Source organism: Macrobrachium rosenbergii, chromosome 40, assembly GCF_040412425.1.
Source record: "Macrobrachium rosenbergii isolate ZJJX-2024 chromosome 40, ASM4041242v1, whole genome shotgun sequence".
Taxonomy (NCBI): Eukaryota; Metazoa; Arthropoda; class Malacostraca; order Decapoda; family Palaemonidae; genus Macrobrachium; species Macrobrachium rosenbergii.
In genome coordinates, this window is record NC_089780.1 from 27,393,190 (window position 1) to 27,407,850 (window position 14,661).

General features: G+C 44.1%; 1 protein-coding gene across 10 annotated transcripts in view; it reads right to left on the reverse strand.

The window, feature by feature from the left end:
- Positions 1-14,661, reverse strand: part of LOC136826278 (cellular tumor antigen p53-like) — an 83,184-nt gene that overhangs the window by 49,871 nt on the left and 18,652 nt on the right. For 7 of the 10 annotated variants that reach the window (XM_067083464.1, XM_067083463.1, XM_067083462.1 and 4 more), the window contains one exon: positions 8,245-8,358. The exons of the other annotated variants lie outside the window; for them this stretch is intronic. In XM_067083464.1, coding sequence (XP_066939565.1) covers positions 8,245-8,358 — 114 coding nt within the window. The remainder of the gene's footprint in view (positions 1-8,244; positions 8,359-14,661) is intronic. 10 annotated transcript variants of the gene reach the window in all.

Here is a 14,661-nt window from a genome sequence, read left to right on the forward strand (position 1 = left end):
TGCACTACTATCTTTTGTTTTCCACCAGAAGCACGAAATGTTCCAAGGCTAGATGTATTGCCTTCAACTCTTTGCATTTATGTGCCAGTCCCGTTGGGATGAAGACCAATTGCCTGACACTTGAAGATCCCCCAATGTTGCTCCCCAACCCTCGTCTGAGCGCCGGAGAACAACATCAGGTCTGGGTTCCTCTGTCTCAGTGACAAACCTCGATCTAGTTTGCTCCTGTCGTTCCACCATGACAGGTCTTGCTTTACTTGAGTGGATAGAGGAAAAACAAACGAATCCGTGTCTTTCTTCCTGTTCCAGATCTGCTGTAGGAAGAACTGAAGAGGTCTCATGTGTAGCCTCCCCAGACTGACGAACATCTCTAGCGATGAGAGGGTGCCTAAAAGGCTCATCCATTCCTTGGCAGAACAAGTCTTGGCTGCCATCAGGTATCTCACTTTCAGCAGGCATTTCTCGATCCTTTGAGACGTCGGAAAAACCTGAAAAAGAACTGAGTTCATCCGAACTCCCAAATAAGTCAAGTCTTGAGATGGAGAGAGTTGTGACTTTGGAAGATTTACTATGAGTCCCAATTCGTCGGTAAGAGAAAGGGTCCTTTGTAGGTCCTTCATGCATTGGCCTTTTGACGGAGACCGGATCAGCCAGTCGTCGAGGTAAAGGGAAATGTGAATTCCCTCTAAGTGAAGCCATTTTCGCAATTGGAGCCATCGTCCTTGTGAAAACTTGTGGGGCTGTTGATAGGCCGAGCAAAAGAGCCCTGAATTGAAAAGCCCTGCCTCTGAACACAAACCGTAGGAATTTCCTTGATCTCGGATGGATAGGTACATGAAAGTATCGTCCTGGAGATCGAGGGACACCATCCAGTCTCCTTCCTTCAGGGAATTGATAACCGACTGTGTGGTTTCCATCTTGAATGGTGTTTGAAGCACAAATTTGTTCAGGGCGCTTACGTCGAGGACTGGTCTCCATCCTCCTGACGATTTTGGAACCAGAAACAGGCGGTTGTAGAACCCGGAGATGAAGGTTCGAGGACTGCTTCTATGGCTCCCTTTTGAAGGAGGGAAGTAACTTCCTCCTCCAACACCACAAGTTTCTCTGAGTCCCTGGATGATACGTTGAAGTCTACTGGCGAAGACTTTAAAGGAGGACTCTCTGAGAAGGGAATGGTGTAGCCTTCTCTCAGAACATTGATCACCCAGGGTTCTGCTCCCTTGGCCTCCCAAACTTGCCAGAACGACTTTAGTCTGGCTCCGACCATTGCATGAAGGACCTTGAACTCATCGGTTGGTACCCCTAGCTTTCTGGGGATGAGAAGAGAATTTTCCTCTTCCCCTAGCACTGAGGGAAAAGGGCCGAGAAGGAGTACCCGAGAAGGCCTAGAGGATACAGGGAAAGAAGGCTTGGGTACTACTGGAGAAGTCGAAAACCTGGGTCTTTTCAAGAATGAGCCAGTAGGTCTTGAGTAGACTTCGTGAGAGAGCCTCGAAATTTCCCTAACTAACGTGGCGGGAAAAAGGGATTCCTTAAGCAAAGGAGCAAAAGAAGAGCAGATTTCTGGTTCCTGGAGACTCCTCGCGACAAGCGAAATCCAATGTGCTCTCTTCTTCAAAATGCGGTAGCAGTCACTGAGGCAATTTCTGACGTTCCGTCCGTGATAGCCTTGTCCAGGCAGGCCAAAATAGCATCAAGATCTGTAGCAGACTTGGGGAAGATCACAGACTTTCACTATCCTGCTCAAGGCTCCTATAGACCAGTCAATAAAAGAAAAGATCTCCAAGATCCTATAGGAACTCTTCACCAGATGGTCAATTTCAAGACGAAGCCGACTTTGGACGAAGAAAAGCTGAGCGACGGGCAGAATCCACAAGGCTGGAGAAATCCCCTTGAGAGGAGGCAGAGTCTCCCAAGGAAAAGACTTCCCCAGTCTCATACCACTAACGAGACTTAAAGACAGTTGAGAGGGGGAAAACAGAAAGATGTTTTACCCTGAGATCTTTTCTTGCTCAACCATCCTTCTTGCCTTGGAGAGCTCTTTTTGCGAAACAGACAGGACCAGCTTCAGAAATCTAGAGGAAGGAGGTTGAAAATCCTTGGCAAACTGCGTGAGTCGGAGACGAAGGGGAAGCTGGAGCAAAGTCTTCTTGAAAATGTTCTTCAAAAAGTTGTAAGAGATGCTTAAAGTTGGGCGTAGGAGCAGACAGAACATCATCTACTTCGAAACATCGGAAACTGGGAGAGAATCTCTGAAGCAGTTGGAGCACCGCTGGATAGAAACGTCTCCGGGAGCCAAACTTGCGTTATCCTCTTGAGTATCGCCCGAGCGTCACCGAGGCGCCAAGAGCCCGACCAGCGTCAAGCGTATCGAAACATGAGCTTGAGAGGAGTCAGGAGCCTTAGAAGATCCGAGAGCCAAAGAGGCGCCAAAAACCCACGGTAGCGCTAGAAGCGCAAACATTGTGCGCCTTGGAAAGCGTGTTTTGGAGCGCCAAGCGCCAAAGTAGCGTCGTGAGTGCGGCCGGTGCGGGCGGAAGTGGCGCCAGAGGCGCGATCGGAAGCGGAGCCAGGCGCGCAAGCGAAGCGGTTCCAGGTGCGTGGCGGGAGCAGAGACCGGAGCCTCAGTTGCAGAAGGAACCTGAAGTGCTGGAGCTTTAAAACCTTCGAAAAGTCTCAAAATCTTGTCCAATTTGTCCTCTTGCGAAAGGGGGCCAGGGAACCGGAGGCATAAAAGCGACTTGGGATCCAACGGGAAGGAAGCCGCTACTTGCATGCTAACAGGAGGATCCGGCGCCGCTACGATCCGTGAAGAGCGTACATCCGGACTGCCTGAAGAAGAAGAGATCTCTGGGCTATCCCAAAAGCTACAAGACGGAAGAGGAGAACGTGCGAAAGTTTCTTGATAGGAACTTGACTTGGAGAGGAAGCTCTCGTCTCTTCAGCGGCCTACTAGACTCTGACTGCTTCCAACTCCTCCTCGACGTAAACAGAAGCACAAGAAGACACTTCCGCATCGCTTTTTACTATAGCGAGCTGCAACAGCCTGGGGCCGCAACAGGACTGTTAGGGAGCAACTGCTCGTGAGCAAACCCCACTCGCCTCCCTTCGGCTTTGGCATGTCTTCTCCTGAGCCCTGGGAGCCGGACAGAGGCCTCGACCTAGGAGAGCGAGGGGACGAACAGTCACCTCCTCCACAACACTATCACTGCAACACTTGATGTCTAGACATCGCACTCACATCCTGGCCAATCTTCTCTATCGCAGAGAAAAGAGCCGAAATCTTACCATCAAATTCTGCCCGAAGGTCTGACACGGTAGTGGGTTCGGAAACAACAGGTTCGGGGCAGGAATAGGAACAGGAGGGTAACAGGAACAGAACAAGAGGCAATACTACTCCTACTCTGGGAGGAACTTCTGGCGAAGCCTTACGTGCCTATCTTTACTTAATTTTTCCTGATATTTAGCCAACTTTTGCCAATCAAGCACAGACAAAGACGAACATTCATCACATCTATCCAGATTCGTGCACAATTTCCCTCTACAGTTAGAGCAAGAAGAGTGAGGGTCTATGTTAGACCGAGACATTCGAGTTTTACAACCCCATAATATCTAATTTGAGATCCTGAATCAGACATAACTAGAAAAAATCTCAACCAAAGCCAAAAAACAAGCCAGAACCGTCAACAAAAGTGGGTACTTCACCAAAGAAGAAACGAAAAAGCACCGATGAATTTCCTGAAGAGGAGCAGACGACTAGTCGCCGGCCCCGACAGAGAAAATATGATTAGTTGTTGATGGAAATGGATCCAGGTACCCGGTAGAGGGCGGGGTAGTCGTATCACCTGACCATATATTAGCGGGACCGCCAGTTTTGAATTTTCTGTCGAGATCGAGAATTACAGCTATATGTAAACAACAGGTAAGTTCATGTATAAAAACCCAAGTCAAGAGTTGAGAATCATCCCCATATAGAGAGTCTCCTGTGTCAGGCTAACTGGGACTTTTAAAGATTTAAATGAATTCCTAGTTCCTGAGTAAGGCAAAGAACGATCTGTAGGTCCTTTGTGCACTTCTCCTTCGAAGGAGATTGAAGAAGCCAGTTGTCCAGGTAAAGGCTGATGTTCATGTTGATGCCAATCAGGTGAAGCAATTTGGCGAGTGGGGGAGAGGACTCAAGTAAACACTTGAGGTGCCGTGGAAAGGCCGAAGCAAAGGGACCGAAACTGGAAGACTTTACCCTGGAAGATGAACCTGAGATACTTCTTGGAGTCTGGAAGGATAGGGATATAGAAGTATGCATCGGCAATGTCCAGCATTATCATCCAATCACCCGGGTGAATGGATGCCATGACTGACTGGTTTGTTTCCATCTTAACTTCGTCTTCCTTACAAAGTGATTGAGAGCGCTTACGTCTAGGACTGGTCTCCAACCCCACAATGTTTCAGGGACTAGAAACAGACAATTACAGAAGCCCTATGTATGTATGTCCTCGACTTTTTCTATAGCTTTCTTCAGAAGAAGAGAAGACACTTCCTTCAAAATGGCCGAATGTTTCTCTGAGCCTGCTGAATAGGCTGTCAAGATGATAAGAGAGGTGACCAAAGGAGGGTTCTCCATGAAAGGGATGAAGTAGCCCTCTTCAGAATCTTGACAATCCACTGGTCTGCCCCTGTGATCCCACTTCTCCCTAAATTGGCAGTCTGGCTACTACTGTGGCATGAAGGACTTCTTGTTCGCTTCTTGGGCAATGTTTTGGAAGAGCTCCTCTTGATGGTTCTAGTTGGGAACCAGATGTTGGAGTGGGGTCTAGCCTGCAACTTAGGCTTGTTTCCGCAAAAGGGACGCTTATCGCAGTGGAGAGACCATATTAGGTATGAATGATGGTGATGAAGAACTTGGGATGCTTGGAAGACTGACATAAGAGGTCTTGAGTGGACTTCTTCTGGACATCTGAAGTGATCTCTTCCACAATTGACTGAGGGAAAAGGTGAAGCAGATCCACGGGCGAAAATATCAACGCCACCTTCTGAGACTGAGTGACTCCTCTCACGGTGAAGGAGCACCAAGGTTCTCTCTTCTTCAGAACCCCGAAAGAGAAAAGGGTCGTGAGTTCTGAAGAGCCATCCCTGATGGCTTTGTCCATGCATGACAGCACACTGAGCAAGTCCACTGCAAGTGAGTGTCCAAGTCCTTGAAGTCTCCTATCTTCTTAGTGAGGGCTCCTACCATCCAATCTAGAAAGCTGAACACCTCGAAAACTTTGAAGAGGCTCTTAACTAGGTGGTCCAGCTCAGCCAAAATGAACATAATCTTTGTCAAAGTGAAAGCCAAACGACGAGAAGAACTGATGTGGCTGGAGAAGTCCCCTTAGGAAGAGGCAACATATCCCAACAATGGAGCTTCGCCAGCAGCATGCGACAGCTATCTCCTCTAAACCCTTGATGGACGGGAATCCTCATATGAGTATTAATACTACGCGGCAAATGATTTGGCTGTACTGAGCAGGAAAGAGTTTCTATCACTTCAATGGCCCAGAATTGAATGGTGGCAACTTTAGACACAGCTCAGCTCAGATAATGGGCGTCTCAGGGAGATCAGTATTGTTCTCAACTTCATGGGAGATGTCTTGCTCCTCTTTCTCCCATGATGTCTTTACTGTTGGTTTTAGTTATCTTTTTTATGATGTCAGTTCTACTTGTAATTTTGCAAAGAAAGGTGCAGAGAAATATTAGAAAAAAGCATGTATACCTCCAAAAAGGTTACTGCATCTCCCGATCTCAGTAAATTTACGTAAATATTTTACAACAAAACCACTAAATTTTTTTTACTTTTTTGAAGTTCTTATCTGCTATGACATTGTGTGAGCTATAAATATAATTTTACAAAACAAAATAATATAAATTATAAAAAAAATATATAACTTGGTAAAATTTACAAGTGTTTTGTAAAAGAGAGCCCATGCAGGGTTGTAAATGGTCACTTTTCACTTCCTGTGGAAGGTAGGGAAAATTATTTAGCATTTCTTTCTTACACCAATTTTTTTTTTTACACCATGTGCATTTGCATATCTTCCACTTTCCAGTGATGTTTTTTTTTTTAAATAGGCCAACGTTAAAGTTTGCCCAGTCTGGGGGTGTGCATGATATATAATTAGCCTGTCCCTTAAGGTTAACCAGACAAGGAGGAGGATGGGCGAAAGTAGCCTTACCTTGCTCTCTCTCTTAGCAGAGAGCCAGTCTTCAATTCTTTAAATGCATTCTTAGACGAGTGGAAAAAACCATCTTTGGGAGCGTGGAGTTATTGTCTAGGAGGCTCCTCATCAGGAAGGAAGAAGCAGGTGAGGCTGGGGCAGCTGGAGCGAAAAAAGACGGAAAACTCGCCAACAGGTAGAGAAGAAGAGCTGCATATGCTAAAGGATGAGCATGGTCTTGGTAGATCTCCTCTTCATCCTCTGATGAGATTGAAGACAGGGCTATATCCTGAGCAGGCTTAGAGGTGGGAGCTTTCTTAAGGAAGCTCATGATTTCAGGAACCTGTTGCCTGATGGGCACCAAAGAAGGCTCATCTTGATCCGAGGTGGATGCTTGGAAGTCAAGAGAGGTAGACATAAGGTGAGTTGACGCTGGGTGCTTGGATGGTGGCACTGGGCACTAGGAAGCTGGTGCTGGGCGCACTGGGACTGGGCTCTGGGGAGTGGGTGCTGGGCACTCGAGAAAAGACAGGACCTTAGGCGACAGGCACTTGGAGTGGTGCTTCATGTGCTTGGCATCCAGAAGTGGGTGCTCAACAAAAAGGGGACCAGGAGAGAATGTTAATAGCAAATCCCATGGATGAGAAGGAAGTCAGATCGAGGGAAAGCCTGAGGGATCCACATGTGGCTGCAAAAAGACTGTGGGGTGCCAAAAGCCTCCTTGAACCGCTTAACAGGCAACAGAGAAGACCGACCAGTATCGTCCACATGCCTCTTCAATGGGCGTGATGAATCGAGAAAGTACCTGCAGTGCCCGTGATCAGAATAGGAATCTGAACTAGGAGACAAACGGTGCACATACAGAGACTTGGCTTTCCAATGGCCGTCTGTCAAAACCTGAGATTTTGCAACAGGCACGACTGAGGAGGCAGCAACCCGTGGGCAAACCCCACCAGCTTCCCTTGTACCTACGGTACGTCTTCTCCCAGGGTTAGGGGAGTGGGACAGTGACCTTAGTCTAGGACAGCCAGCGGGACGAGACGCCACCTCCTCCACTTCCACTTCACTAGACACTTTTTCACAAAACTTTGTCTATTAGGACTTTCAGGGATGCCCCTATCTCAGACACTCAACTCACTACTAGGCTCAACTTCTTCAGCCACTGAACTCACTACTAGGCTCAACTTCTAATTGATTCAAGGTTGGCAATGGCATCAGGGTCAGAAGCATCAGAGCTAAGCATAGGAGTATGAGGAATGACAGCAAGAGGGCTGGGAATAGGAGAAAAGCCATTACCTGGGGTAGAAGGAATAGCAAGACTAAGGTCTGACTTAGGCTTAAGGGAAGAATCTAGGCTAACAGAAGCCCTATTCGCAGACCTAGAGGCCGCCTTTCTCTTCCTATTCTTTTCAAGATTACTAAGGTGAGATTCAAGAACCTTCCACCTTCTCCCATCCCAATACTTGCACTCATCACATCCCAATCCTTGCCCCCATCACAAGTATTCTCCTTAGAACATACCTGGCCCTATACAATTACTGCACATGGTATGTGCATCATAGCAAAACTTAGTCAGCCTAGACTTGCCTTCACTACAATAGCGAACACCAGCAACACTCAAAACAGACATAACTAATTCAAAAGACTAATACAAACTGACAACAGCAAAGAAGCAGCTTGAAGGCTACACAAAAGTGACACTGCTTCACCGACTTCCAGCGAGAATAATAATAATAATAATAATAATAATAATAATAATAATAATAAAAAAAAACCCACCACGGTAGAACAAGGCTGTAGCTACTCGACGATGTTGCTCGTATGCGCGGCAAAAGCAGAATGTCGTTATGCACGCACCTACACTATGCAATTGAAGCGCTACCACAATTTTTGAATTTAGGGTTGCAGCGCGAGTGAAAGCTATAGCCAAGTAATTACTGTATTTGGTTTGGTAAGTTACTTATATGAAATTGACTTTTCACTGTAATAAATAAAAAAAAAGACAACTCAACATGTTATAAAATTATGACAAATACACCTGTTATTCTACCTGGAATGTATTTGACTGCTGTGAACCAGTGACTGGAATGACTGCAGAAGAATGTTGAATCATCTGGTCTAAGGGATCAGAAACTTTAATGTGACCACCTTCGTCTTCACTTGGCTGTCAAAAGAAAACATTTGGGCAATGTTGAACATCATTTTCAATTCTCTCTCTCTCTCTTTTCTGTACAGTCTAATATGGCCAAGTTACAGCCCATACACCTATCCAGAATAATAGAATATCCAGATAAAATATGGATACGAAACAATCTTTCATCAGTTTAGCAAATGCAGTACAGGTCAACCATCACAAATCCGGTATCAATGGGACATACAGGTGCGGATTAGTGATTTTACTGGAATACAGAGTGATTAGGTTATAATACACTTAACCCAACAGTTAAAACATCTCATCCGACATTTAAAATATCCTGAACTTCTGTACAAGTTGGTTAAATAAGGTAAAAACGAACATTAAATGAAAATCAAGTGAAATTTTAATGAAGCACAAGCAAAATAAATGGTATAGGTAATTCTGATGACTTACACAAGAAAGTTTATCACTACTGCTTCCAAAGTGAAGAGCTGGATTTTGCAACCAAGCACATTTACATGTCTAAAGGTGAATGAAGTGGTGTCAGGATTCCCATCTTCATCTTGGAATTCTTTTTTATATTCTATGCTTTTCTCTTCAATATCTTTACTGTATTTTTTATCTTTTTTATTTCTACAGCTCAAAAGATAAACGCAATCATGTGCATAGGGTACCCACGTACAGAAACATTTATCCTGTGGTGTCGCTGAACTTGCTACAGCTTGTTTTGGCCACTATTGTTGCACTTACGATTTTTTTTATTATATCTTGCGCTTTTCTCATTTAGATTTTTACCGTAATTTCTACTTTTTAATCTTACAACCCAAAAGATAAATGCAATTGGGTGCATAGAGTATGTACACACGCAAACATTCATTCACTTCAGCTGGTGAACTTCCCACAGCTTGTTTTGTTTCATGTTGTTACACTACTGATCTTCTTATCTATATTTTGTGTGCTATTCTCATTTATATTTTTACTGCTTTTTCCCATATATTTTTACAACCCAAAAAATAACCGCAATCATGTGCACAGGTTATATACGTAGCCTACGCACACAAGGAGCACCAACAAACAGTAGTGGCAGGTTGGAGTGAACTGGGAAATTTGAAATTGCGCTAGCCGAAATTAGTGCTGGATTAGTGATCTAATCAGATTAGCAACTGCTGGATTAGTGATGGTCGACACATATTTACACACTAAATATTAGACACACTCAAAGAACAAATAAAAAACCATTGTTTTAAAATAAAAAGAGTATACTAAAATAATTACAAGCAAAATAAGTGCAAAATAAAATATAGCTATGGCTAATAACACATTTTGACATATGAATCACAGCCATGGAAAGACAGCTAGATACGGTACTTAAGGCGAGTTTAACACAGCATGCAGTTGTTTATTGTAATTTGTAAAATTCCAATGGGAAACTTTCAGAAAGCAACAAATACTACAACCTTGTCTGATTTTTCTATATGACAAATTTTTAATTGATTTGTATTTTTCATAGAAAACAAACGTACGGTCTTATTGTGAGGATAAAATCTTCTAGCACCAGCTAGAAAGCAGTGAAAAACATCTAAAACTGTAGACCAAGGTATTGGTGGCAATGGGGTTAGGCCAACCGGATGAGAGAAGGCATCAGCTGACCTCCCTTAACTCAAAGAGTGCTGTGATGTAATCGGTTTCTTCTTTACTGTACTGGCATGCTAGGAGGACGTGCTGTGGCCCATCCTTCCAGAAGATGGTATTTACCTGCCCGTTTTTCTCTTTTGGTTTGCCTTTCTTGTTGGGAAATAGTGCTTATTCTGTGTGCTTGTGCATTGGTGCTTTTGTGTGTTTTTGTGTTGCACTGACCATGCAAACCCATAATTCACCTCAGCCTCCTGTTCCTAAGCCTCAGAGGAATGTCCAGGGTTGGGGCTTCCCTTGTTCACGTTTTCTGGGTTCTTTTGAGACTGATCCTCATTCTACTTGCAGTAGGTACAGAGCTAATGTGTGTAATATTACTCATCCCTGTTCTGAATGTTGTTCTTGGCCTCCTGAGCAGTGGAGGATTTTTACCAAAAAGAGGCAGCAGAGGAGGAAGTTGGAGGCACCTTCTTGAAAGGGGTTTTCTCCTCCTTCGATGGCTGCTTCTTTGGCTTCTTGTTCCTCTTCCTTGTCCAATCTTCCCTCCAGTTGCTTCTTCTCCTTGGAAGATTTTACCCCTTCCCATTCTTCCATAGCATCGTCTTAGGAAGCTTCGGGAGAGGGGTCAGATATTATCTCTGTTGCTCCCCCCCCAACCTTTGAGCCAGGGGGGACACACTGATGGAGGAGGCAGCCCCGTCTTGTTCTATTTCAGGATCGAAGGTACATATTGCAATAATTTCACCATTCTAAGATTAAACTTATACTGAAGGAAAAAAGGAAGGAATGGAGAATTTTACCTAAAGACTGGGTTCACCCCTGCAGGGGTGGGGGATTACCTCATCGAGGCCTTGGCCTAACTGGACTCTGATCTTATTTGTAGCAATTACTGGATGAAATGAGATGATAGCGATAGAATGTTTCATGTTTTACTTCCAGATTTACTTGTAGTGTTATCTCCACAGTGATGGTACACTTTACTTGTTGGTTACTGACAGCATGCTTTTTTCTGTGCCACTATCTGAACCATTTTTAAATTGCTCAGTTTTTGACAAGTAAGCCATCAATCTCTTATTAAATTCACTGCATACCAAATATCACCTTTCAATATGCAAAATTCTGTAGCATAAATATGGGATAGTTATCTTCAAGCATCACAATACTCATTAAATTTTGTTTTTAATGGTAACATTTACACATTAATAATGGGGTTGCAAGTATAAAAAAAAAAGTAAAACACTGCATTATCACATGAAAACATGCACATATACAAGAGGAAATGAACAGAACTATAAAAACTGTGGTTTACTGTGGTCAGCAACATGAATGTATTAATGAGCACCTGCCTTTGGCCTATGCCTCCTAACAACACGCTGAGCATGGAATGGAAAGTAGAGAGAGATTAATGACAAACACTTCTCTTAATAGACCAAAAACAAAATTTTCGTATACAGTAATCCCAATCTTGACATTTTTATAATAAAATAAGGCTTTATATTTAGTTACCAAGTAATTACATAGCTATAGTTTCTACTTTAAACAGCAGCCTAGGAAATGAAAATTTGGGGTAGCACCTTTTATTTTGGTGCAGGTAAGTACCCAGCCCACTTTCGGGGGAGAATAGGAATAACATAGCTGAAGAGCTCAGTTCATTTATGCTCTATGTCCATGTACAGGAAGGAGGGACGGGTTCTGTTCATGTATTTGCTTGGTAAGTATATATAAAACCTTATTTTGTTATAAAAATATAATTTTTATATATGAAACTTACCAAGTAATTGCAAAGCTGAATTCCAAACTGACAGGAGGTGGGAAGAATGGACATGTGCTACTCAAAAAAACATTATAGAGGAATGCATTTGAAACAGAAAAAAAAAGGCTAGCTTTGTGGTAATACTTGTTGTAACCTTACTTGGGGGAGAGAGCAAGAGCAGGAAGATACTGCCTCTTGGTCGTTGCTCATCTCGACCCATAGGGACATGACCATTAGTGTCAAGATTGCCCCTACTTCGGTGGGAGCTTTGTGTTCAGGGGGTACTTCTATGACTAGACAAAGCTTAAACAAATCAATTGCCCTTGCCCTGGGCGAAAAATAGATATCAACTAACACACAACCATAAAACTATATTGCCTGTAAACCACTTAAAAAACATATACAGTATTACCCATCCATTAAAAACAAAGATTGGTGGGTACTCCAGGTACCAAGTAAACCCCCCTCCCCAAAAACTCAACAACCTTAATCAAGGCTAGGAGACAGAGAAATAGGAGGATCACTCCTACCCCTCATTCCCTAGTGCCACACCAGCCATGGAGAACGGACCCAGCGTACTGTAGTCCTCGAACAGTTTCGACATCATGTGGATAATAGTTGGTGAAGACCAAGAGGCACTTCCAAGAAGTCGATTGATTATGGTAGCTAGAAAGAGGCTGCCTTTAAAAGTCAACGAAGTGGCTACTGCCTGTACCTCATGTGCTTTTACCTTTAGCAACGGTAAATTATTCTCCTGAATTCCCAAGTGAGACTACAATTAATTGTGTCTCTCAAAAAGAGATACCATTCTTGGAGAGAGGATGTAAAGTCTTGTCTTGACCGAACACCAGAGGTTACAAGAATCCCCTCTGATATTCTTGGTTCTCTCGATGTACAATACTCTCTCTTGTTCTGCAGGTCCCACTGGTTCTGCAAGACTCTGGACGGAAAAAGAACGAGGCCAAGGGTTAGACGGGTTCTTGTTTTTGGCTAAGAAGCCTAAAATACATGAGCAAATAGCTGTCTCTTGTGAAAAACCAACTTGTCTGTCCAGAGCTTGTAACTCGCTGACTCTTTTTGCTGTGGCTAAAGCAATTAAGAAAAGTGTTTTTCTAGACAGATCCCTAAAGGAGGGCACCTACATAGGTTCAAAAGGAGGGCCTGACCACCAATGTAGGACTATGTATAGGTTCCAAGACACTGGCTGCTGAGACTTCCGTTTCCTGGTGTCAAAAGACTTGACCGAGTCTGAAATGCCCGGGTGTGAGGAAATGTTCACACCTCTATGCTTGAACAAGAGTTCAGCATGGATTTGTAACCCTTTATTGTAGATGTTGAAAGGCCTCTCAAAGATCTTAGGTAAAGTAAAAATTTGGCTAGTTGGACTACAGAGGTAGAAGAAGAAGAGATGTTATGTTCTTTACACCATCTCCTAAACCTGACCACTTAGCCTGGTAGAGCCTTGAAGAAGACTCGTGTCTACATTTTGCGTTAGCATTTGCAACTTCTCTTGAAAATCCTTTTGCTCTGACAAGCTTCCTGACAGTTTGAAGTCTGTCAGAGAGAGAGACTGTTCCAGAAGGTCTGGAAACCACTCCTTTGAGGCCCAAAAGGAGCTACTAGGATCATCGATGCATGATGAGGAGTCTTGAATTTGTTGATCATGTCTCTTACTATACTGAACGGAGGAAAGACATACATTTCCAGGTGTGACCAATCCTGAAGCATAGCATCCATAGCCCATTCCTGAGGGTCCAGTGCCGGAGAGCAATACAAGGCGTTCCCCACCATTTCCTCAGGTTGGAGCACACCTGTGCATTCAGCGACCATTCCGTGGGTAGGCCTTGTTTGCAATGGCTCAATTCGTCCGCTAATACGTTTAACTTACCCTGAACATACTGGGTGAGAACCTGTGTATTGTTGTTGTGCACCCAAAGAAGGAGATCCCTGGCTAACTAGCACAGTGACAGAGAGGGAGTGCCTCCTTGGTTTCGAATATAAGCCAGAGCCTTTGTGTTGTCGGAATGAACCGCAATCACCGAGTCTCGAGTTACTGTGGCATAATGTTGAAGAGCCAGGTGAATCACCTTCAACTCCTTCAAGTTTATGTGCAGCTTCTTCTCTCAAAGGGACCACTCCCCTGACACTTCCAAGCATCCAAGTGTCGTTCCCCAACCTAGTTCCAATGCGTCAGAGAACAATGAGAGGTTCAGGTTTGGATGAGACGGGGGACTTCCATGAGTGGAACCTTTCTTCTACGAGCCACCACTCAAGATCTTCTTTTAATTCCTGTGATGGGGAATACGAAGGAATCTGGAAGAAATCTTCCTGTTCCAACTGGCATTCAGAAATAACTGCAAAGGCCTTGCACGCAGTCTCCCCAAAAGAACGAACATCTCTATGGAGGAGAGAGTCCCTAGCAGGATCATCCACTTATTGGGCAAGCAGGTCTGAAGACTCAGAAAATGACAGACTTTTTGGGTGCATGATAGTATTCTCTTCTCTGATGGAAAAGCCCGAGTTTATCTTCATCCCCAAATAGACCATCATCTGGGAAGGGACTAGTTGGGACTTTTCATGGCCGATTAAAATGCCCAACTCCTGGGCTAACTGTAGGGTTTTGAGAAGGTCGTCCATGCACTTCTTCTGGGATGATGATCGTAGGAGCCAGTCATCCAGATATAGGAAAACTTTCACACCCATCAGATGAAGCCATTAAGATACAGGAGCAAGAACCCTGGTGAAGATTTGAGGGGCTGTTGACAGCCCAAAGCATAGAGCCCAATTTTGGACAACTTTGTTCTGAAAGACAAATCTCAGGAATTTCCTGGAATCCTGGTGTATTGGGATATGAAAGAAAGCGTCTCTCATGTCTATCGAGACCATCCAATCTTCTTTGGGAAACTGCAGCGAAAACTGAGCTGTTCGTCTGCCTCCTGAACCTC